Source organism: Euprymna scolopes, chromosome 40 (genome assembly GCF_053919585.1).
Source record: "Euprymna scolopes isolate OS-2025 chromosome 40, ASM5391958v1, whole genome shotgun sequence".
Lineage (NCBI taxonomy): Eukaryota > Metazoa > Mollusca > Cephalopoda > Sepiida > Sepiolidae > Euprymna > Euprymna scolopes.
Window position 1 is genome coordinate 29,586,073 of NC_136521.1, and position 27,408 is coordinate 29,613,480.

Below are 27,408 nucleotides of genomic sequence, written 5' to 3' on the forward strand. Positions count from 1 at the left end.
TTTATGTTGAGCTCATAAGTAAAGTTAAGGACGGAACTAGTTTGAAATGTACATCTTAAATCCTCTATCTCTTTGATATTATCGGCAAGTATATGCATCATCAACGTATCTAACATAAATGTAAGGCTTTTTTGTAGAGTTGAATATTTTATTTTCCAGGTTGGCCTGTTCCTCTTACATTGGTCATACTACCAACACGTTGTCCCGTAGACTAACGCTTCATCTTTCCGATACTAGCTCTATCGCGCAACATTTAAAAAAACATGGCTGCCAGCATTCTCAATTTAGAAACATCATGGTAGAAAATACCAAAATTTTACAAACAGACTCTAATGTTAGGAGACTGAAGGTGTTGGAGGCATTGTATATAAAAGTGAGACAACCCAAAATAAAAAATATAAATTATGAATCCAGCAAAAATATTTTTAAATGCCTCTGTTAATGTATATATATATTAAAAAAAAATTTAAAAAAACTGTCAAATAAATTTGTATATAAATAGCCCACATAAGCCAAAAACGATCTTATAGTACGATGTAATTTTAAAACACGACCTTATCATTCGACGTAATTTTAAAACGACTTTTTATATAACCAGCCTGACGATGGCGGAAACGCCGAAAGCGCTCGCAGACTACGGAACACTTTTACACCATTTTACATATAACACAAGAAGGATTATTCGAAAACTGGAAAAAATAAAACGGAAAATTGTCAAACAAGAAAATGCTGTGCTGTTTAACAACATATATATATATATATATATATATATATATATATATATATATATATATATATATATATATATATATATATATATATATATAAGTGTGTACAAGATTTGCTCCTAAACTGATTAACCAATGATAATGAATTTTGGAACACAGCTGTCAGGTGTAAGAGGTCTTATTGCGCGCTATTGTTTATGTAAAGGGGTGAAAAATAGAGGTAGAAGACCTTCGTGAAAATTAACATAGCTTGCAGAACAGCTATTAAATTCATCGCTCTCCAGTAGAAAACAGCACTTCCGCAAAAAGCATATGTGTAGATATAATCCAGTGACTATTTCGGTAATATATAAAATAGATATTTTAAAAAATAATATGTGTGTGTGCGTGATATAGTGAGTCTGTATAGCATGGGTCATTCGGGCAAGATCGCAGTGTAGTATCTGTTTTGATGCTATACTTCACCTTTTCTGTCTTCAGCTAGCGGAGAAGTCCTTCATGACTGAGATAATTTTTATTTTTGTTATCCAGAGTGCCACTTTAAGGGAAACTCGATTTTCCCCACATTAAAAGCCAACCTTGTGTCTAACTCTGCCCCCTTGGGGAGGCAAGCAAATAGGAACATGGGTTTTTGTGTGTGTATATATACGAATCTCTTAATGTGTGCACTTGCATATTTATAAATGTCATCGTCTAAAAATTGTGGTTGTAGGTGCGAGTATTTCTTTATGTGTATAATAGTGTGTCCATGTTTAGACATTCAGCAACACTTCCACAATTAACATAACATGGACAGCCATTACGAATGACGAATAACCATTTCTAAGATTTACATCAACAAACTGAAAAAACATACCTTCTTTATTTTTTTATTTTTTTATCTATTTTATTTTATTTCATTTATTTATGTTTTGGACGTTTCCTCCACTCTCTCCATTTTATGGTTCTGACATGTTGCCACGCTTCGGGTTTCTTTTCTTGGAAAACATCAAAACACGATCTCTTTTATGTATAAACGTTTATTTCACGCCCTGAAGTTTGCGATGGCCACATCTTGCTAATCTCGTTCCCCGGCTTTCGAACGTGGAGACACTCTCTCACGATCCTACTTCTAGCAAACCCCACTCTAGAATATCAACGTCTACTAACTAAAATATACGTGTACAACTGAAACCTTTAACTATTTCATCAGGTCACCACACACATAACTAAATATTCGCACTTACTTGCGGGAAATGGCCGTTTTTTTGTTTATCTAAAAATTGAATCTCAGCTAAATTTCTAACTGACATGTTTCTATTAAAATATTTTATCTGAATATTTTCCTCTATACAACATTTACCAATATTATAAATAATCGATTAGAATTATCTGACGTTGCACCGGCACACTAAACACTAATATAATACTATATATACATATATATATATATATATATATATATATATATATATATATATATGGTTCTATAGATTGATTTCTCAAGTGTAAATCCAATGAAACTCGCATGATTATTAAAGAGAGCTCAATGTAGGATACAGCTAGTATATAGTCAGTTTATTATAAAATCATTATTGATTACATATGTGCATATATGTTTTAGTGGAATCCTAATTCAAAGATACCACTCTATCAAACCAAAAGAGAAGCGATATTGAAACGAGAGTCAAAATTACATTCGTTTCTTATAAGATATTCGGGTGTGGTTTATGCTTTTGAAGAAAGTGGGGTGTTTACTTTGTGAGTATGAGCAGTAGGGGTTTTGGAGAGAGGTGTCAAGAAAGGAAGTAGGGTGGGTGTGAAGAAGGAGAAGAAAGTACGGTCCCGTGTGGTTAAGCTGTCGTAGCCGGGAGATAATGGAATTATTTTAACTTGGCAGTTGTTTATTGGCCTAAGTTTTCGCTTTGATCTGAAGTGAATTATACTCTTATTGTAGCTACTTCTTTATCTTAGTTTTTTATGGTTGTTTTGATCCTTTTCTGGTGGCGAATTCATTATACGCCTATTTTATTGATAAGTTCTATTTATTTTTTATTCCTAGACCCACAAATTATTTCATTAATAGTTAAATAATTAGCTAAAATAACCTATAGGTCTAGCACGCTTGTAATTTGAATATTGATATATACCCAAAAGAAGTATTATTGTGAAGCAGCGTTGCATAAGGAAACCTACCACATAACTAACTACTCTAACTACATGATTTTGGGAACAGAATATTCCACCAATATAGACAAATATATGCTATTATGTACCTGTTTGCATGTATATGGTCTGAATAATCTCTCCCTATAACGAAGCATATAAACCTATTATATATATATATATATATATATATATATATATATATATATATATATATATATATATATATATTGAGGGAAAGATAAATAAAAGAATGACAACCATCGAAATTAAGTTTACATATAGATATGAAAACCTTTGCCGCTGTAATCACTTCACATCGCGGAAGAATGGAAAATATAACTCCGAGTATACCATCTTTATTTAAATGATATAAATAAGACTATATATCTGTTCAGACGGGATCGTTCTTTCCTTTTCCTCTTCCACCATCATCCCTACTTCCTCGCTTCATCATACCTTCCTCCAAAACTTCTTCTGCTGACATTCACAAAATATACGCCTCACTTTCTTCTAGAGCGTAAACCACATCCGAATATTTTATAAAAAACGAATGTAATTTTGGCTCTAAAATTTTACATATTTCAGATTGAAATTTAATTCTTACTGATTAGACATCAATTAAGCAAAATTCCCTAAACTTCATTTTTTCTGAAGACTTCTATAACTTAAACTTCAAATTTAAAAAAATGTTTCAAATCAAAATGATGTAAAAGAATTTGATCAAATTTTGAATAAGTTTTACTATCATTATTTGTTGATTTTAATCTTCGTAAGGGGGCATAACAATGGTACAAAAAAGGGCATAACAATGGTACAAAAAGGGCATAACAAATGGTACAAAAAGGGCATAACAATGGTACAAAAAGGGCATAACAATGGTACAAAAAGGGCATAACAATGGTACAAAAAGGGCATAACAATGGTACAAAAAGGGCATAACAATGGTACAAAAAATGGCATAACAATGGTACAAAAAGGGCATAACAATGGTACAAAAAAGGGCATAACAATGGTACAAAAAAGGCATAACAATGGTACAAAAAGGACATAACAATGGTACAAAAAGTTAATAATCGATTTTTATTTGGTTTTACAATTTTTAATTTTAAGCACAATTTCTAAAAAAATATATATAAGAAGAAATTTTTATGCGAAAAACATTATTTCGTTCAATTTTCTGGTTAAGAAAAAAAAGTAACTTTTCATTACAACTAAACATACGGTTTTGATTTTGACGCCGATTCGTTTTAATTCGTTTTTTTCCGATTGTTTACGTATTCCTATGTCGGCATAAGTCGTCTTTCTTCGGGTTCGAAGGGATGGTATTTTTTGTTTTGGAATCTTGAAAAGTTATTGATTGATTTTGTGTATGTTTAAGAATAAAGTTATTAATTGATTTTTCTGTTTTGGATATATCTACTGAAATAATAACCTTATTATTTAAAAACACATTTTGAACATGGAGAGAGGACCTATTAACTATTCGGTATTTTTACGTAACAGTTTAATAAACAAAAACTACCGTAACTTAAAATCGTACTAAAACTACCACATTTCGCTCATTGCCGAGTTACCGTTTGTTAGTTGTTAACTTGCTTTGATATAAAAGAGCACTTAGTTAAAGTTAGTATTCGATTTTTGTTTTTGGTTTTATTAAAAAAAAAAAAAAGAGGCGTTAAAGATATCGAACAATTTTGTTTTGGTAAAGAAAAAAACAGTTGATTAAAGGTAAAACGTGAATTTCTATTTTGTTTTAGTAAAAATAAAACAATCGATTCTTTTCTTTTAGATAAAAACGCATTTCTGTTTACGTATTTCGCCGTTAAATGTTGGTTTTGCCTGGTTCAAAGCGATGGTCTTATTTGTTTTTGCTTTTTTTTTTAATAAAAAAATTTAAAATAAACTTGCCCTGAAAAGATATTAATTGATTTTGTTTAAAGAAAATAAAATAACTTATTAATCAATTTTGTTTGGAGTATTCTTCCAGTTTACGAATCGTGTTGGAATAATGACGTTATTATTTATACATTAACTTGTGGATTTAGTTTTTAACTATTTTGTATTTACACTTGAAAGTTTAACAATAACAAATAAAAGACACTGTAAATATTTAAATTAACTAGAAAATTGTATTTTAAAATATCAGGGATAGTAAACTGCAGAATTACCATCTTTTCTTTAAATTTAAAAAGAACAGTTAATGAAAGTTTGTAATTGAGTTTGTTTTTCGTGTTATTAAAGACAGTCGTTAAAAGATATTGACCGATGATTTGTTTTAGTAAATAAAACTGTCTTTTAAAGTTAGAAAGTGAATTTCTATTTTTTTTAGTAAAAGTAAAAAAACACTTAATTTTTTCGTTCAGTTAAAACAACGTAAAATAATAATGTGTTTTCTTTTTGTTTTATTTTCACCAAAAGGTAAAAAAAAGAATAGACGGTAACTTAACAATAGTTATATCTGTTGAGTGTGACTGTCGCAGGATGACTTCATTGTAAGAGAGAGAATATGTTTGTTACTTTCTTTTTAAGACTGTGTATTTGTGAGAAAAAATTTAGTCGGAATAAATAAAATTAATTATAAACGGCGAATAATTGTGTCCGTAGTTTCATAAAACTTGCTTAAGGAAATACTGTTAATGTTGAGTTTAAAATATTTGCATAGAAAGTGTTCGATTATATTCCTCTTGTAACTTAAGAGATGCGGGATGAATCGAATTTACTTTATATAATCGAATAGAAGGAGAATATAACACAATGGCTATCATTTTTGTCGTTTTTTTTTTTTGTTTTTTTTCAAATTATCAAAATGTGAAAAGAAATTGTTTGATTTTCGGTATAAAAAAAGCTACAATAATATTAATCATTGCTTTGAAGGTGGATGGGATTTGCTAATACTAGAAAAAAACCATCCACCTTCAAAGCAATAAATTATCTTGTTCATTGTTGGGAACAGACACTCATTTTTGCTTGTTCAAAATGGTTCAATTTGTTCGCTTTATAGGCGTACAATTATTTAGTTAAATTAATTTGTACTTTAAAATTATAAGTTTATTTGAACAGACGGTCATATATTATGTGGTCTGTGCGTAGCATATGATGCGAGGCTGTAATGACCAATAAAACTTTCCAATTATGAATGTACACACTGTTTAAAAAGAAACATATCTTTAGGTTAATGTGATTTTTTGTTGTTTGCTTTTAATGTACATTCTTAGTGCTGATGATCTGCCCGTACTAAAGTAAATGATATACAGAGAATTATGTATAAAAATATTAGTGCGGGCCGAAACAATTGTACACTAACACAGAAAATAGATTTAATCTGTTTGAACGAGCATAAATGAGGGTATGTTCCCAATAAAGCGATATAATATTAACAGTATTTGTAACTGTAGTCTTACACTATTGAGCTATTTAAATGAACTTTTTGTCGTTTGTATTTTTATTCGAATAAAAATTATAAAGATGTTATTTAATACATATACGCACACATCTACCTATCTATCTATCTCTCTCTCTCTCTCTCTCTCTCTATATATATATATATATATATATATATATATATATATATATATATATTACATTTCACTCCAAACAAGGCACATTGCCACTTTGGTGTAGGGAGCTACTATCAGGGGCAACAACTACTGGGGTACTATGTAGAGATTTTGGGCAGCAAGATTTCGGTTCACGTTACACTTGAACTTCTGCACGTCAGTACAGTTGGGGAAGTAGGGACCTGGAATGGAATTCCAGAGTCTAGCCGTTCTGGGGAAGAAACTACTGGAGTAGAAAGAGCTTTTACATCTAGGGATCTCTACTGTGTGGGGGTGGGATTTAGCTGCCTGTCAGGTTTGTCGAGGGTGTCTACGTCGTGGGGGAACAAGTGTCTGCAGTTCGCCAGAGCATTCACCATTCAAGTATTTGTAGAACAGGCAGAGGGATGCAACATTTCGTCGATGGGACAGAGGCTGAAGTTTAGATGCCAGTTCAGGGCCTATCAGATTGGCGACTCTCTTTTGAACCTTGTCTAGAAGCGAGAGACTAGTAGCAGATGCACCAGCACAAATGTGACAGCAATACTCCATACATGGGCGAATGGTGGCCTTATAGAGGTACAGGATACTTTCGAGTGTTAGTAGTTTTCTAGCACGGTAGAGAGAGCCTACCTTCTTTGCAGCGGCCCTGGCAATGCTTTCAATGTAATTGTTCCAACTCATGTTTCCTGTGAACGTTAGACCAAGCAGTTTGAAAGATGTACTCTCACTGGCCATTGCTATTGGTGACAGAGAAGGTTTCTTGTAATTATTGAAGGAAACCAGTTTAGTCTTGGCAGCATTGAATGTGACCATCCCTTGACTGATTTATACCATGACTTTTTATTTGCTACTAATCAAACGAGAACGGAATAATTTTGCAATTAATAAATGTTTTGGTAAATGATGGAAATTCAAAATGCAGTCTACAATAACGGAATCCATAAAAATTAATCTAATTTTAAAACAAAATTTAAAAAAATTTTTACTTTAGTTGCAATCTATTTTTCTTATTTTATTCGCTTCCAATTTGTTTGGTGCGAGAATCAATCGACGACGTGTTAAACTTGGCCAATGCAAACTGTGGCCACTTTACATCGAGCGATGTTATTGTTTCGAATCGTTTGTTTTTAATGGACAGACGTTTTTATGTTGTCTTTTTTACTTTCTGGCGTCGTTAATATCGACTTCCGGTACGTCTACACGTTTGGAAATATACGCACGATACTAACATAGCTTTCCATTAGCTGAAACGTCTGAATCCTTTCGACGTTTGCAGTCATATTCTTGACGTTCTGCCAACAGTTTTCACACTATATGCATTTCAAAGCTTCTTATCGATTTCCCCATATTGGAATGTTCTCTATAACTTTCTTTGAACTTTTTTCTATATAAAACACTAGCAGTATTCATAAGCGTTGCCCGGGTGGAGATATATTGTTGTCCCAATATTTCCTAAGAAAAAATAATTTTATATATTTTCATATTTGCAATTTTTATATTGAAAGAGATGTTTTAAATAACTTTTCTAATTTCAGGTCATATTATAAAAACTGTTAGCGCGGTGGTGCTCTTAAAACATATTTGACGTTGCATTTCTCAAAATTATTGCGAGATGCCGTCTCACTGCTTTAACGAATTAAAGAAAATTCTCGTTCATTTAAATTATTTTAAATCTTAAAAAGAATTATTTATGTGCTTAAAACTCTTGTAATATATTATCCACTGCGATATTATTTTGTTTAATTTTATTTTTATAAAATGAAATTATCTGTTAAAAAGAACTTAGTTTCTTTAACTTCTAATATTTTGTGGAATTATTGTGCATAATTGTCCTTGGTGACCTCAGATGTATTCGAAGGAATATTTTAATATTTTTTCCATCCCTAGAACGCCTTAACTCTTATGTAAACTTAAAAAGTTAATTTAAAGAATGAACTTTAAAATATATCTCTAACTAGAACAATTCTATTACAGCAAACATTTAATAATACGGAGTTAATTATTAAAATATAGTTTTTTTAATGTAATATGCAAATTAAGTTATTTCTTGAATGTAAATTTCCTTTGAATAAAAAGTATATATAGTAATCATGTTGAAATGAAAGTTTGTATACCTTTGTTTTCAGTATGAAAATAATTCATTTGTGAAACAGTAAATGTTGTCCATCTTAATCAAATTGTGAAAAAAACAGACAGGAATACGATGATTTTATTATATTTATATATATATATATATATATATATATATATATATATATATATATATATATATATATATTAACCAGACTATATTAATAAAGGAAATCCAAAACTATATTGGCAATGTATAAAATGTATTTATAATTACATATAATAAAATTCTAATAAAAAAAAGTATATATGTAAAAATATTTTTAACCTTTATATATCTAATTTTAAATAAATAAGAATGTAAATATACTAAATACTAATCATAGTGGGATGATAAGTAGTTAAATGGATTAATCCGTAATCTTATAAATACAAGACTGATAAATTAAAAAATATATCCATTTTAAATGTGGAAGTTGGTGAATCACACAAGTAAGAAATTCATATTTATAGTATGAAAAGGTTAGTAACTGCAATTAAGAATAGGAAATTGGATCAAATGTTTGTAACATGTCTTCTTCCTAAGATTAAGGGTGGTGGTGTTTGATCAACACTGCTAGGGAGCCATGATGTAATATACTGTTTTGTTTTTAAATCCCCGAAACAGTGTTTCATGGTAAACAACTGATGATCCCTTGATAAATAAATTATTGGTACTATAGTAAATTCGAGAGCCAGTTGATGCAATGATTGCAGGTGATTAAATAACTTACTGACTAGATGGTTTTCTAACGAATGATAAAAAATATTTTTTGCATAGTTTTAAAGGTTGAAAACTTCAAAGACTATATATGTGTGTGTGTTTGTGTGTGTGTGTGCGTGTGTCTGAGTACATTTCCCTACGCAATAGCTCTGTCAATTTGTAGTCTACAGACTCGGAATTTGATATACAGGGTACTGAGATTTTGGGAAAATCGATGTGATCCATTTTGGGCCAGAAATTTGGCGACTAAGGGGTCAAAGTTCAACGATTTGACCTTTGAGAACTCTACCAAACTCCTCCGGCAATTTTGGGTCTACGCACTTGACATTTTAGATATATGTACCTTGGACATGGATCTAACTTAATAACTTGATTTGAGCCCAAAACAATAAAATTTAAGGGGTCATAATAGGGGTCAAAGTTAAAAAAATTGACCTCTGCGGTCTCTTCCAAATTACTCAGACAATTTCTGGTCTAAATATTTGAAATTTTACATAAAGTGTATTCAGAGATAGGGCAAGCTTTTTCATCAGTTTGGATCGAAAAATTTTAGTTACCAATACATAAATGTATGTATGCATGTCTGTTTGTATGTCTGCCTTAAACTTTCAATAGAGGCGACGGATTTTACCAAGAACAGTATCGTTTTAAAGTTCGACCTTTCATACAACAAATATAGAAAAATTGGCTAAAAACATTAATATCTCCCCTTCAACTAGGAACTTTTCTACAGGGGGGCACTTTTTTCGCCGATATTTTTGAAAGTTATCCTCTCCTTTAGATTGTCTAGCCTTAATTTGAAAAAATGTCGCTTCGGGTTTGGCGGTGGTCCTAACAGCATAAACGTTAGGTTTTACCCCGTTCTTTTCCTCCTTGCGAGCCTGCCTTCCTACTACCACTTTTTTTTTTTTTTTTTTTTTGCTCAACATACACATCCAAACACCCGGGCAACGCCGGGCGTCCATGCTAGTATATTATAAAAGTGAACGTGTTTGTGTGTCTGTCTGCGTGTCTGTGTACATTTTCCTTCGCAATAACTCTGTTAGTTTTCAGTCTACATACTCGAAATTATATATACAGGGTAGTGAGATTAGGGAAAATCGATGTGATCGGTTTTCGGCCAGATATTTGGCTGTTAAGAGGTCAAAGTTCAACCATTTGACCTTTGAGAACTCTACCAAACTCCTCCGACAATTTTGGGTTTAAACACTTGAAACTTGGACATGGATCTAACTTAATAACTTGATTTGAGCCCAAAGCAATAAATTTTAAGGGGTTATAATAGGGGTCATAGTTAAAAATATTGACCGGGTTTTTTTGGGGGGGGTTGTTTTTTTTTGTTTGTTTTGTTTGTTTTTTTGTCTCAGCATACACCTCCAAACACCCGAGCAACGTCGGGCACCCATGCTAGTATATCTATAAAAGTGAATGTGTCTGTGTGTCTGTGTGTCTGTCTATGTGTCTGTCTGTCTGTCTGTTGTGTACATTTCCCTACGCATTAACTCTGTCAATTTTAAGCCTACAGACTCGAAATTTCATATACAAGGTACTGAGATTAGGGAAAATCTTTGTGATCGATTTTCGGCCAGAAATTTGGCTGTTAAGAGGTCAAAGTTCAACGATTTGAGTTTTGAGAAGTCTACCAAACTCCTCCAACAATTTTGGGTCTAAACTTGAAATTTTAGACATGGATCTAACTTAATAACTTGATTTTGGACATGGATCTAACTTAATAACTTGATTTGAGCCCAAAAAGTAGATGTTAAGGGGTCATAATAGGGTTCAATTTTTTTAAAAGACTGACCTCTGCGGTCTCTACCAAATTACTCAGACAATTTCTGGTCTAAACATTTGAAATTTGAGATAAAGGGTATTCAGAGATAGGGCCAGCTTTTTAATCTGTTTGGGTCGAAAATTTTTAGTTACCAATTTATAAATGTATGTATATATGTATTGTATGTATGTATTATGTATGTATGTACGTACGTATGTATGTGTGTACGTTTGTATGTCTGCCTAAAACTTTTGAAAGAGGAAACGAATTTTACCAACACTAGTATCGTTTTAAAGTCCGACCTTTCAGACGACAAATATCGAAAAATTGGTTAAAATCATTAATATCTTCACCTTTAACTGGGAACTTTTCTACAGGGGGGGGTCGCTTTTTTCGCCGATATTTTTTTAAATAATCTTCTTCTTTCGATTGTGTAGACTTAATTTTAAAAATGTAACTTCCGGTTTGGCGGTGTTCGTAACAGCATAGACGTCAGCTTTTCCCCCGTTCTTTTTCTCCTTCGCGGTACGGGTTCGAACCTGCATTATTACTACCACTTTTTTTTTTTTTTTTTTTTTGCTCAACGTACACATCCAAACCCTCGGGCAATGCCGGGCTGAAATGCTATTATATATATATATATATATATATATATATATATATATATATATATATATATATATATATATATATATATATATATATATATATATATATATATATATATATATATATATATATATATATACCGAGAGGGGGAGGGAGGAACTAGTTAAAGCAGTTGTCAACTATCTATTCGTTTTATTAATTTCATATTGTTAGTTTGTTGTGAGGAATTTTTGAAACCTTCATCTATGATATAATTGAATTAATTTGTTTGAGAGAGTTAATGTAAGAACAGATTGCTATATTCGATTAAAAAAGTAAGAGCGAATAAATTTAATTACGAAATTTTCAAATGGTATTAAAAGAGGACTTGAGCAACATTCAAATTAAATGGTTAACCGTTTTTATGTTAATATTAAGATTGTGCTGATAATGTAAGAGTGTGTTGATAATGTAATGTTCGTAAGAGAGAACGCCATCAGAGTGCTCAATTATAAAGAAAATATCAAAATAAGTGTAATATCTATTTATATTTGTGTTACAGAAGATCAAAACAACATCGGTACCGTCGATTTCAAATCAAACAAATGAGACCAATATATAGTCTTCTTTATCTTACACGAGTGTTTCATGCTTTTGTAATCATCAATACAGGATGTAATAATTGATGCTGGTTGCGGGACTCGAACCCAGTCAACCTTGGCTTTGCAGGCTGGCGTTGTTCCACTCAACTATCAAAAATTAACATTTTAAATGTAGGTGAATTAAGTTACTTATGAGGCCATCTAAGCGGACTTGTCATGATTCACATAGCGATGACAAGATTCGAACAAACCGGAAATTTGTGATTAATGCACGCAGCTAACCTGCAGGTGTATTCTCAATTTTCCAAATAGGGTTCAATTTTTATTTTATTTAAAGGAGTTTATAACTATAATATTTTTTTAATAAATATTAATAATTTTTACTCACAGACACTAATGTTTCATGTTTACACAATCATCAGTGCTAGAAGTGATAATTACTACTGGTCGCGTCATATGCAGTTTATATATGTATAAAAGTGAGAATGTGTGTGAGGACACTTCTCAACCCATATACTCAACGAATTTTTTATCTACAGACTTGCGATTTCGTATATAGGATAATCAGACATGTTTAGAATGTTTAAATCGGTTTTCATCCGGAAAAACGGCTGCTAAGAAAATCAGTATGTGAGGTTGGTCGAATTTTTTCTGTTTTAAGCTGTTTCACGAATGCCCAAGCGCGGCCATGAAACATGGCAATTTCTTTCTGTTAAAAATAAGAAGATTTGAAAACATTTTGTAATGGTCGTCTTAAGCTGGCCTAATGGTTATCGTAATGAACTTACTCTCTTTAGGATTTGGTTTCGATCTCAGCTCGAGTATTTTTTTACTTACAAGAAATGAACTTTTTAGAAAAAAACATAATACTCGCATGCACATGTTTCAGTTTCTTTCCGTTTTTTTTTTTTACTTCATTTTTTTAAAAGGAATTTAACGTTATGTTTAATAGCTACGGTATTTCTGTTTATAATAAATAAGAATTCTGCATTAATTAAAATATAATATTTATGCGTATTTTACGACCGGGCAACGCCAGGTGGCATGCTAGTATAATAATAAAGAGGGTTTACTTTAACTTCAACCTTGATCCTCTCAACTTGATATCTTACTCACTGAGCTCGTCAGATATATTTTAATACTCTGCGTCCATTATGACAATGTTTATTTCTATTTCAACTTATCTGTAGTTGTTTATTGTTCGTCAATTATGTTGATTGTTGTTGTTGTTAGTAGTAGTAGTAGTAGTAGTAGTAGTAGTAGTAGTAGTAGTAGTAGTAGTAGCAGTAGAGTAGTATTTTACTATGATTATTATTATTTTATCGTTAGTACTAATATTATTATTAGTTTTATTATTAGTTTTTCTATTATCATTGCTGTCGTCATCGTCATGGTCATCAATTAAAGTAGATTAATGTAATTATCAGCAAATCTGACCGTTGTCTCTTCCTATTATCGATGAATTGAAAGTTCATGATTAGAAATGAACGATTTCTGTGAAAACTAAAATTACTTCGTTAATCTAATCACGTGACGAGATGAAAACTGCTCTGAACCAGAATGTTCAAAGTTCTTGTTAAATAACATTCTTTCAATTTGAATTGCTTTTATATTCGCTAAAAAAAAAAAAGTATCATAGAATGTGTGGTTTAGTTTTAAAACGATTTTTAAATAATTCCCACAATTGTAAAAATAATGAAAATCATAAAAATAATGAACAGTTATAATGGTGATTGTTATAATGTGAAGTTGATCTGTCCTATTCGTGAATATATGAACTCTTCAAGACACTAATGCAAAGAGGCTTTTATGATGCACTCTCGTCGCAACTCAAGTGATTTAGAAACTGCTAAGACTTAGTCTTGGCATTTTTGCCCTCGAGACTAAAGCCAACAAAATCTAAGTAATTTCTTAAATGACTTTTACCTTTTGATTGTGCTGATCTTGTGAAGTTCTTGAAGGCCCGTCCTCCCAGGCTTTGCCCTTTTTCTTTGAGAATGATTAGTTTATTGCTAACCGCTTGAGGCGTCCCTACTGAAAAATGCTAACATGGTTGCCCAAGTATTTTTGCGTGCTAGAGTGTTTTTTTCCGAAGGAGGGGGAGTTAGCTCTTAAATCCCAGTTGCTGAGCGTGTCTAATCTTCATTAAAAGGAGACAAATATCAATTATTGACTGCTAAATACCAGTCGAGAATCCCTTCTCGGCAATCTGTCCGACAAAAACTAGGCAATTTCGATGGCCTTTTATTTCTCAGGCTAGGGTATTTGTTCTGGATAGCCCTAGGAAATCTATCTTCTAAGTCGTGTCTTTCCTTTTTATTATGGCAAAGTTAATTTATTGTTAACTGCCTGAGGTACCCCGACTGCGAAATGATGACAGGGCTGCAGAGGCAATTTTTTAAAGGCCAGGTGGCTTCTGCTTTAATTGCGCTGATTTGATTGTTTCCACAGTGTCCCATGTTCTGTGATTGGAAGTAAATTGCCTCTGAAACATAATTTTCTTACATTTCTCTAAATACGCAATCTCGTAAGTATACCACCGCATTGTCTTATTTATTATCGGCCCTTCACGACCAGAGCAGTAATCAGATTTAAAGAATTCAAAATAATCTGGCTCTCTCAATCGTTCAAATGGCAACCTCTTAAATAAATAGTATCATTTTATTACCTCTCATCTAAGGGGAGGGTCTAAGTTTTGTGATATCACAATCAAATATGTGTTTGCTATCGAGTGCAAATCAATATGTCATAAGCAGTATAAGTGAATCATGCCTCGTGTATACAGCCAACGCTCATTCCTAAACGACAATTCATTCAACATCGGCTCTCGTCGTTCTCTGATGGCTTCCTGTAATGTGTTTCCATATTATTTTCCGTGCATCTTAAGATATAAGAGAAAAAATTTAAAGTATAAAAAAAATGATTAGAAAATTTACACATAAAAACATATTCGTAAATAAAAGATAACATTTTTTATCAAAATAATGAAAATTTTTAAGTTTAAAACGAAACAAACACACAAATGATTATTGCACGTCAGAAATAACAAATTAAACATTAAATAAATTAAAAAATACTAAAGGAACTAATTTGCATATGAGAGACTGCGTTAAGAAGGGCGAATTATTGAGAACAGCGAGTCAGGTGTTTGGCAGCGAAGAGAGCACGTCGAAGATGACCGTCCGTATAAATTACGACGTCAAGGAAAAGATTGCTGCCATTTTCTATTTAGATTACAAAACTATAAAATGTACAAGTCAGACAATAATAAGGAACTTGTATACATTTGCTAGTGTTAATTTATTGTTAATATTCAGTAAATAAAAAATATGAGAATATGATGCAATATATTTGAGAACTGTGACATAGTTTTGGTTACAGACGTGCAGACATTAAATCTCCAGTGGATTTTCTTTATTCATTTTAATTATTTTTTGCGTACAAAGTTATGTACGAGAGTCGTTCCATAAGTAAGGTCTGTTTTTACTCATAACTTAACGCGTTGAGGAGCCACGTAGACAGGAATGGCACCATTGAAATAAACGATCTTTTGTGTATTTCAAATAGTCACCAGCATTCTCAATGGACTTTTGCCAGTTTTTTATACATCGGTCTTTACGAGCGTGGTTTGTCACTCACATCTGTCACCACTCTGAAATCGATGAACCTATCTCCTAACTGTGCTAACATTAGATACATCGGGTTCGTAAACCTCTAACAAGTGCTGATGAATGTTTAATTTTTTTGCATAAATGAATTTAATGATGCATCTCTGCTTCTAACACACGTCTATGACAGGGGTTGCTTTCATGGAGGCTCACACCGTCAATATCTGCAACAGATATATGAATCTTTCATAAACTAATTCAGTCATCGTAAGAATGCAAGTTGAAATTTCCTTCTGATCCATTCTGGTGGAATAAAATAGGAGGTATTACTTTTTGAACAACCATCCTATATAAACAAGATTATTTGTAAATGTTTAACAATTAACTGAAATGTGAGACGAGATTTTAAAAAAAATCGATTGTACTACACAGAAAACAAGAAAAGGGCATTTATTAATATTTTCTCGCTAGTTTAGCAGTACAAACTCACATAAATCTAATATTATAAAAAAAAACAATCATTTTGTGGTCGTGTATTCGCATCTAGCCATGATAAGTCATGCTGATGAGTTGTAGTAACGGCGAAATACGTGTTCGTCAATAACCATTTCATATATATACATATAGTTTATTAATAAATATTAAGAATGTTTTTTATTTATTTTTATTACTTTTATACATGTATACTCCTCATTATATATATATATATATATATATATATATATATATATATATAGATAGATAGATAGATAGATAGATAGATAGTATGCTAATTTAGTATTTATAGATACTTATTTCCCCCTAAATCGTGTGTTAATTTCTGATGGCCTGGAAGTAAAATATTGGCCTACAAGTCAAAATGCAGATTTTTTTGTTACTTTAAGAAAAAAAAGATATTTTGGTTATTAAACCATAAAATATAATTTTTTTTTTAATTTTGATTCATTCAATCAGTGGAAATACCTTTACCACTATTTATTAATATATTAGCGTGATAAATGAGAATGATAACACCCACCCCCCACTAAGAAATATGTGTAGGTGAGTTCATCTTGATATTGGGTAGTTCCAAGTATGTAAATCCTTTCTTGAAACGATGTATTTATGTTTTTCTTTGCAGAGTTTGACCACTTCGTTCCCAATAATGAGTGGGATGTGGAAAAGACAACGACTGCCAGCTTCAAGTCTAGTCATATATCCAAGGGTGATGACCGAAGATATTATAGCCATGCGGCTTTTACTTTGAAAATGAAAAGACGCCGTACTTACCACCTGGTGTCCACGTACATCCCATTTGTATTGCTGGCTTTACTCAATCTGGCCGCCCACGTGGTCCCTGTTATGTCCGGAGAAAAACTCATGTTGGCTACGACCACCCTGCTCGCTTATGCCGTATTGCTCAACGATATTAATCGAAAGTTACCAGGAAATTCCGCTACGACCTCTGTCCTCGGTCAGTCATAATATTTTTGTCTTTCTTTTCTTCCTTCTTTCTTTTTCATCTCATTGTTTTTGTTTTTTTTTGTTTGATTTTTTTTTTGTTTTTTTTTTGTTTTTTTTACTTTCTTGTTTTCGTTTTAATGGCTTCTCTTTAATGACATTACACATTTTACAGGTGAAACAAAATTACGATTCAATCAAAATTTTGTAAAGAAAATCGAAAGAGCCAAATATAATATACAAAATTAAGTCGATAGGCGTAAATAGTTCAAGTCGCTATTTAATTTTTCATAGCAAATTTATCATCTCCTTCCACAATGTTATTTGAAACAAAGTAATGTATTTTGCTTTAATTTCTTTCGGAAAAATACTTAATCCTGCCAAGAATTACTTTTAAATGGAAGAATTTTCATTTATGATCTAAATAAAAGTGGCTGCTTACGAAATTAAAAAAAAAAGTTTTATTTCAATTTACAAGTAATTAAGATTTCTTATTCAATTTTTCTGTGAACCATTGAATATTTTAAAAGATCTATCCACTTTATTTGGATTCTTCAGACTGCTGTTCTCATCTGGAGTTTTATTTTCAGATTGTTTCAGTCGATATAATCTCCGACCTTCTTCAGGTGTATCTGGTCAAACTCGGGAATCTTTCTGTCAAACTCGGAAATCTTTCTGTCAAACTGAGAAATCTACACGGAATTTCAAACGGAAACGGCTCTAATTCCGTTATCTACGATTGGTTAGAAGGCATAAGTAATTATTTGTATACTTCGAACTACTGTTCTCATTTTGAGTGTTACGGTCGATATTACCTCCGACCTTCTTATCAAACGGGAATTTTTCAGTTAAAATCAGGAATCTGCACAAAATTTCGAACGTAATCCTTTATTTAATTCATGGGGTTTACATGTTTTCATCCCGTCAGCTATGACTGGTTAGAAGTCTTAAATAATTCGCAATTGTACTTTGGGTGTCGATCGCACTGAGAATTTAACCTTCAACCTCCAGAAGAGTGTAAATCACAACTGAATTTTGCTAAGTAGTTTATCCACTACGCCAAGAGTGGACAAGATACACCTGAAGAAGACCGGAAGTTACAACGTTCTAAAATAACACTCAACATAAAAACATTTGTCCAAATAATACGAATAATACGAATAATAAATCGACATCTCAAAAATTCAGAAACGAAAGAAATCTATCCACTATTGTCTCATTCCCTTTTCCCTAACACTGTCGTCTTAAACAGAGCGATAGATTCTCTCATATTATTTTAATTATTTGGATTATTGTGCTCATCTTAGATGTTATTCTAACAACGTTTCAGCCGATGTAACTTTTTTCTCGGTTTAGTTTTTCTAACAACGTTTCGGCCGATGTAACCTTTTTATCGGTTTAGTTTTTCTAACAACGTTTCGGCCTATGTAACTTTTTTCTCGGTTTAGTTTTTCTAACAACGTTTCGGCCGATGTAACCTTTTTATCGGTTTAATTTATTCTTGACTTTAGATCGACATTTTTTTCATTTCATATCACCGTCTTTTCTTAATTGCTTTTACACATTCTTAAACTCAAAATTCAATTCGAACTGGATACAGAGATTCGTATACTGTTTGTCGTGTAGCTTTATGAGGTGCAATCAAGAACCAATCAGAATCAAGATAATGAGTTCACCAAATTACACGTAGCTTTTATCAGACAAAGTGTTTTATTTCTTATATCTTTTTTTTTCTTGCTTATTTTTTTTTTGTTGATTTTTTTTACTATTCTATACAAATATTTTATATTACTTTGTTTCTTCGGGCTACAGTTCTCATTTTTGGTGTTATTTTTAGAACGATATAACATTAGATCTTCTTCAGGTGAATCTTGTCGAACTTAGGAATCTTTCTGTCAAACTCCGAAATCTGCATCGTAATTCGAGCAGAATCCTTTATTTAATCTACGGGGGTAAAATGATCTTGTTCCGTCAGCCATGACTGAGTAGAAATCCTAAGTAATTCGCAATTTTATTTTTACTGTTGCCCGCACTGAACACTGAATCTTCAACCTCAAGAAGAGTGTCACCTATAAAGGCATTTATCAAGTACTATATCCATTACGCCACGGATCCTTGCAAAAAGATTCCCGAGTTCGACATCGACCAAAACGTTGTGAAAATAACACTCAAATTCCGAAGAATCCAAAGCCGAATATTAATCCTCGTCTCCAAAATTCAGAAACAAAATATTGTTGTATTCATTTTCTTGTTTTTAAATCGCATTTTTTTTTTATATACATTTCCATTTTTTTTTTTTTTTTTTTTGTCATTGTTAGTCATCCTATTTTTATATTTTTTATTCCTAAAGGACGGGTAAAATGAATTTCTCGAACAAAATGCATAAAATCTTTATTTTAATTTTCACGTTATGGATTTTGATTAAAGAAGATTTATAAGTTTGCAAAGATTATCGAAAAAGGTGGACAATATTGGAAATCTCGGGAAGCTTTGTTGTCACCCAGACTCTAGGGAACATCACTATCAATGGGTAATCTCTAATGATGACCCTAGTGAGAAGTCTTAGTCAGTACAAAAAAAAAAAAATAATAATAATAGCAGCAGCAGACATTTTACTATTTCAATACGATCGTTATCACCTGTTTCATAGATTCACTCATTGTTAAGCAATTTATATTTGATGTCGCTAAAGTTTTAAATGAATTACTTTCGCTTCATTTTTAGTTTTGATTCTAAATTAGATCTGTCAGTAAGTTATTTTGCTTTACTTTAAACACGTTTTGCAGTCGCCGCCCTCTCTAGTAGAGATTGACATTAAAGAAATAAAAATGATAGAAATTATAGGAAATATAAATATGAGAGAGATTAATAAGTAGTTACAGGTGGTAACACTGTACAACTAAAACGTCTAACGCTAACCCTAAAATTCATAAATTGACAAGTTGTGCAATGGCTAAAGTGTAAATAGATGCAGTTCTACGTAATATTTTTTTCTAGGTTGATGTTAACTATTCAGTACAAACAATACTAAGAATATAATTTAAAATTATTACAAATTTCTATCAGGTTGTAATTTATGGAACAAAAATAATCTACTCCCGTGAATTATGTATAGGGTTCAGTTCGAAATTCAGTACTGATTCCCAAGGCTGACAGAAACATTCTCGAATTTGACAAGACGCACCTGGGAAAGAATGGGGGATTTCATCGGTCGAAATATTGTGGGAATAAAGTAGTCTAAATAATCCAAGTAATACAAATTATCATTTCTGATTTCAACAATTTCGATAAAGAAAAGGGGATTTAAAAGATTTGCTCAGCACCAATTAAGATGAGATCATTACGTGCATCTAATGTCAGAATGTCAGAGCTGAAATTGACCTAACTCATCCTTTACATTAAGAAACCACATAAGCAGACATCGTAAAACTCACATCACCGTCATTCTCCGAACATCTCATTCTAACCTAAGTTCGCGTCGTCTGCTACGAATAAATAATGTTGAAACACATCTTTCTCCTTTCTATCTTTTCTGTAGTTAAGCAATGTTGAGTCTTGTAGCTACTTAAATGAGTATTTGAAACCACCGGTGCCGTAAGCAGCACTCCATTCAGGTGTATAATTAAGTTGCTCGGAGGATAACTGCGGACAGACTGATGTTCTAACATGAATTTTAATCTATCTGTTTCGTTTGCACATTTTAAAATTGGCAACAGGCATTTTGAGGATATTTGGAACTCGCTTTCAAATTTCCACTCCTCCTTCGAAAGGCCGGCTCTCTTTCTGTCTTGAATTCCCTTCACCCATGATTAATTCTGCCATTTGTTAGTTGTCACTATTCGACCACACAAAAGTTGACCACTCGGATATCCACCGAAGATAACGACCAAAGTCTCTCTTCTAAGGAGTTTACCTGCAGATAATTTTGGGTATTGCTTTTTCTTTTCTTTTTTTTCAAAAGGCCGGTCCCATCAGGACTCCCTATCCAATGAGATACTTACTTCACTTCAACCAAAGAAAACATCAGTTGCTTGACGGACTACAACCAGATATTTTAAATTCTCTGCGCCCCCGTTTCTTCCCTTGCTCAAGGCTCTATCTTCTACATCGTCTGCCACTCGAATGCATCACTGGAACACTTAGAATGTTTTGTGCAGCAGCAGCCATATGCCAATGACCGAGCTAGTGTGCGCTGTGACTTCATGGCAGAGATTAAAAAAAAGCACACGTGTTCGAAGATACAAGTGTTTGGAGAAGTGACGTTCGAGACGTGCCGAGAGAAGCGTGTCTTCGAGACGCGTGGGTGGCGTCAGAGCAGAGAAGAAAAGTCACATGCGACCGGAAAAGAAATGAACTTTGTAAACATTCAGAAAAATGTGTTGTTGAAAATACCAGATATAAAAGCCTTTGTTAAAAAAGAAAATGAGTCGAGTTATTTTCCTTTTTTCTGTTTCCTTGCGCCTGAGTTTACAACGTGCTGGGTCCGTTAAAATGTAATGGCAACGTTTAAAAAAAGTGTACAATGTTACACAATCCCCTCTGCGGTGTGCTTGATCAAGATTTAGCCTCAATCATCAATATCGAGTCTGGTGCGAAATACTTTGATTTTTACTAAATAAGCAGACAAAAATATCAGTAACAAAATGTTCCAGAATAATACATTTATCATATTTTCATTTTGTTGAACTTTTATAATATTAATTACGGTAGAACATAAGCAAGAATATTTCTACTAATATTCCTTTACACAAAATTTCTTTTTTAATGAGTATATAAAATTATGCAAATGTGATAATGGCAGAAATTTTTGTAAACTACTTTCAATCTATAGGTGAACGGGATGTTAGTGTTTAATGCTGAAAAGAGTACGCTTCTTTCCTTTAACAACTACAACCTTATCAACCACTGATTGTGATGGCAAACAACACCTTACCCGAAGGCTACTCCTTCAAACTCGTTGGTTAAACATTCATAGGCAACATGAATTGGAGCGACTACATGAAAGACATTGCCAAGGTTGCTGCAAATAATGTGGGGTTCCTCTATTATGCTAGAAAATTACATCTTTACAAATCTACGATTTGCTCCTGCGTGGAGTATTTGGGTTGGTGCATATATTACTAGTCTTTCACTCTTAGGCAGGATTCAAAAAGAGTTTCAAATTTAATAGTTTCCGCACTAGCAACCAAGCTCAATCTCTCTCCCATCGTCACAATATTACAGCCCTGTGCCTGTTCTACAAGTACTTTAATGCAATGTACTCCGATGAACGTATAGCATACTCCCGACAAACCATGCGGCATCCGTTAGCGACGGTATGACCAGAATTCACCTCCTAAGCCACTAAAGGGCTGATTATCGATGAAGGAGTTTTTCGACAGCTTTATTAACGATTGATATTTCTGAAGATCGACGTCACTATTCATTTTTTCGACGATCTACTAATGGTATTGTGACAATATACGTCGTAGTAACGAGACATGTGTGACAATCTAGTGATACTAGAACAGATAATCGGGAGATAGTAGCGTCCTGCCCTAAAATGCACCAAATATTTATCTTTTCGGCTTTCCCTTTGCAAAACTCAATTATGTTCTGCAAGGTCAGTGAATAGATATTTAAAGATATAAAAGATTGGACGCATGAAAACTTTTTCCAAAATTACTGGATTCGGTATTAATTCATCTAAGTGGTGTTTTAGTACAGGCGTTGACTTTCCATCTCTTTGCTCGAGGCATTCATGAATTTATTGTTCCTCATCATTCAGAACCGATTTTGGCATTAAATAATTCAGGTGTTGATATTAAATAATTCAGGTATTGACATTGAATAATTCAGGTGTTGATATTAAATAATTCAGGTATTGACATTGAATAATTCAGGTGTTGATATTAAATAATTCAGGTGTTGATATTAAATAATTCAGGTGTTGGCATTAAATAATTCAGGTGTTGACATTAAATAATTCATGTGTTGATATTAAATAATTCAGGTGTTGACATTAAATAATTCAGGTGTTGGCATTAAATAATTCATGTGTTGACATTAAATAATTCAGGTGTTGACATTAAATAATTCAGGTATTGATATTAAATAATTCACGTGTTGACATTAAATAATTCAGGTGTTGACATTAAATAATTCAGGTGTTGATATTAAATAATTCAGGTGTTGACATTAAATAATTCAGGTGTTGATATTAAATAATTCAGGTGTTGACATTCAATAATTCAGGTGTTGACATTAAATAATTCAGGTGTTGATATTAAATAATTCAGGTGTTGGCATTAAATAATTCAGGTGTTGACATTAAATAATTCAGGTATTGATATTAAATAATTCAGGTGTTGACATTAAATAATTCAGGTGTTGACATTAAATAATTCAGGTGTTGATATTAAATAATTCAGGTGTTGGCATTAAATAATTCATGTGTTGACATTAAATAATTCAGGTGTTGACATTAAATAATTCGAAAGTGTTGGCATTAAATAATTCGAAAGTGTTGATATTAAATAATTCGAAAGTGTTGACATTAAATAATTCGAAAGTGTTGATATTAAATAATTCGAAAGTGTTGACATTAAATAATTCGAAAGTGTTGACATTAAATAATTCAGGTGTTGGCATTAAATAATTCAAGTGTTGACATTAAATAATTCGAAAGTGTTGATATTAAATTATTCAGGTGTTGACATTAAATAATTCGAAAGTGTTGACATTAAATAATTCGAAAGTGTTGATATTAAATAATTCGAAAGTGTTGATATTAAATAATTCGAAAGTGTTGATATTAAATAATTCGAAAGTGTTGACATTAAATAATTCAGGTGTTGACATTAAATAATTCGAAAGTGTTGATATTAAATAATTCGAAAGTGTTGACATTAAATAATTCGAAAGTGTTGACATTAAATAATTCGAAAGTGTTGACATTAAATAATTCGAAAGTGTTGACATTAAATAATTCGAAAGTGTTGATATTAAATAATTCGAAAGTGTTGATATTAAATAATTCAGGTGTTGACATTAAATAATTCAGGTGTTTACATTAAATAATTCGAAAGTGTTGATATTAAATAATTCGAAAGTGTTGATATTAAATAATTCGAAAGTGTTGACATTAAATAATTCGAAAGTGTTGATATTAAATAATTCGAAAGTGTTGACATTAAATAATTCGAAAGTGTTGATATTAAATAATTCGAAAGTGTTGACATTAAATAATTCGAAAGTGTTGATATTAAATAATTCGAAAGTGTTGATATTAAATAATTCGAAAGTGTGTACATTAAATAATTCGAAAGTGTTGACATTAAATAATTCATGTGTTTACATTAAATAATTCGAAAGTGTTGATATTAAATAATTCGAAAGTGTTGATATTAAATAATTCGAAAGTGTTGACATTAAATAATTCGAAAGTGTTGATATTAAATAATTCGAAAGTGTTGATATTAAATAATTCGAAAGTGTTGACATTAAATAATTCGAAAGTGTTGATATTAAATAATTCGAAAGTGTTGACATTAAATAATTCGAAAGTGTTGACATTAAATAATTCGAAAGTGTTGACATTAAATAATTCGAAAGTGTTGACATTAAATAATTCGAAAGTGTTGATATTAAATAATTCGAAAGTGTTGACATTAAATAATTCGAAAGTGTTGATATTAAATAATTCGAAAGTGTTGATATTAAATAATTCAGGTGTTGACATTAAATAATTCAGGTGTTTACATTAAATAATTCGAAAGTGTTGATATTAAATAATTCGAAAGTGTTGATATTAAATAATTCGAAAGTGTTGACATTAAATAATTCGAAAGTGTTGATATTAAATAATTCGAAAGTGTTGACATTAAATAATTCGAAAGTGTTGATATTAAATAATTCGAAAGTGTTGACATTAAATAATTCGAAAGTGTTCATATTAAATAATTCGAAAGTGTTGATATTAAATAATTCGAAAGTGTTGACATTAAATAATTCGAAAGTGTTGACATTAAATAATTCAGGTGTTTACATTAAATAATTCGAAAGTGTTGATATTAAATAATTCGAAAGTGTTGATATTAAATAATTCGAAAGTGTTGATATTAAATAATTCGAAAGTGTTGACATTAAATAATTCGAAAGTGTTGATATTAAATAATTCGAAAGTGTTGATATTAAATAATTCGAAAGTGTTGACATTAAATAATTCGAAAGTGTTGATATTAAATAATTCGAAAGTGTTGACATTAAATAATTCGAAAGTGTTGATATTAAATAATTCGAAAGTGTTGGCATTAAATAATTCGAAAGTGTTGATATTAAATAATTCGAAAGTGTTGACATTAAATAATTCGAAAGTGTTGATATTAAATAATTCGAAAGTGTTGATATTAAATAATTCGAAGTGTTGATATTAAATAATTCGAAAGTGTTGGCATTAAATAATTCGAAAGTGTTGACATTAAATAATTCGAAAGTGTTGACATTAAATAATTCGAAAGTGTTGACATTAAATAATTCAAGTGTTGACATTAAATAATTCGAAAGTGTTGATATTAAATAATTCGAAAGTGTTGACATTAAATAATTCGAAAGTGCTGATATTAAATAATTCGAAAGTTTTGACATTAAATAATTCGAAAGTGTTGACATTAAATAATTCGAAAGTGTTGACATTAAATAATTCGAAAGTGTTGACATTAAATAATTCGACAGTGTTGACATTAAATAATTCGAAAGTGTTGACATTAAATAATTCGAAAGTGTTGACATTAAATAATTCGAAAGTGTTGACATTAAATAATTCGAAAGTGTTGACATTAAATAATTCAAGTGTTGGCATTAAATAATTCGAAAGTGTTGACATTAAATAATTCGAAAGTGTTGATATTAAATAATTCGAAAGTGTTGACATTAAATAATTCGAAAGTGTTGACATTAAATAATTCGAAAGTGTTGACATTAAATAATTCAAGTGTTGACATTAAATAATTCGAAAGTGTTGACATTAAATAATTCGAAAGTGTTGATATTAAATAATTCGAAAGTGTTGACATTAAATAATTCGAAAGTGTTGACATTAAATAATTCGAAAGTGTTGACATTAAATAATTCGAAAGTGTTGACATTAAATAATTCGAAAGTGTTGACATTAAATAATTCGAAGGTGTTGACATTAAATAATTCGAAAGTGTTGACATTAAATAATTCGAAAGTGTTGACATTAAATAATTCGAAAGTGTTGACATTAAATAATTCGAAAGTGTTGACATTAAATAATTCGAAAGTGTTGACATTAAATAATTCGAAAGTGTTGACATTAAATAATTCGAAAGTGTTGGCATTAAATAATTCGAAAATGTTGTCATTAAATAATTCGAAAGTGTTGACATTAAATAATTCGAAAGTGTTGACATTAAATAATTCGAAAGTGTTGACATTAAATAATTCGAAAGTGTTGACATTGAATAATTCGAAAGTGTTGACATTAAATAATTCGAAAGTGTTGACATTAAATAATTCGAAAGTGTTGACATTAAATAATTCGAAAGTGTTGGCATTAAATAATTCGAAAGTGTTGACATTAAATAATTCGAAAGTGTTGACATTAAATAATTCGAAAGTGTTGACATTAAATAATTCGAAAGTGTTGACATTAAATAATTCGAAAGTGTTGACATTAAATAATTCGAAAGTGTTGACATTAAATAATTCGACAGTGTTGACATTAAATAATTCGAAAGTGTTGACATTAAATAATTCGAAAGTGTTGACATTAAATAATTCGAAAGTGTTGACATTAAATAATTCGAAAGTGTTGATATTAAATAATTCGAAAGTGTTGATATTAAATAATTCGAAAATGTTGACATTAAATAATTCGAAAGTGTTGACATTAAATAATTCGAAAGTGTTGACATTAAATAATTCGAAAGTGTTGACATTAAATAATTCGAAAGTGTTGACATTAAATAATTCGAAAGTGTTGACATTAAATAATTCGAAAGTGTTGATATTAAATAATTCGAAAGTGTTGACATTAAATAATTCGAAAGTGTTGACATTAAATAATTCGAAAGTGTTGACATTAAATAATTCGAAAGTGTTGATATTAAATAATTCGAAAGTGTTGATATTAAATAATTCGAAAG

General features: G+C 31.1%; 1 protein-coding gene across 4 annotated transcripts in view; it reads left to right on the forward strand.

Annotated features, from left to right (window-relative positions):
- Nucleotides 1–27,408, forward strand: part of LOC145265458 (acetylcholine receptor subunit alpha-like) — a 1,250,815-nt gene that overhangs the window by 1,099,485 nt on the left and 123,922 nt on the right. For all 4 annotated transcript variants that reach the window (XM_080121317.1, XM_080121320.1, XM_080121318.1 and 1 more), the window contains one exon: nt 16,941–17,273. In XM_080121317.1, coding sequence (XP_079977443.1) covers nt 16,941–17,273 — 333 coding nt within the window. The remainder of the gene's footprint in view (nt 1–16,940; nt 17,274–27,408) is intronic.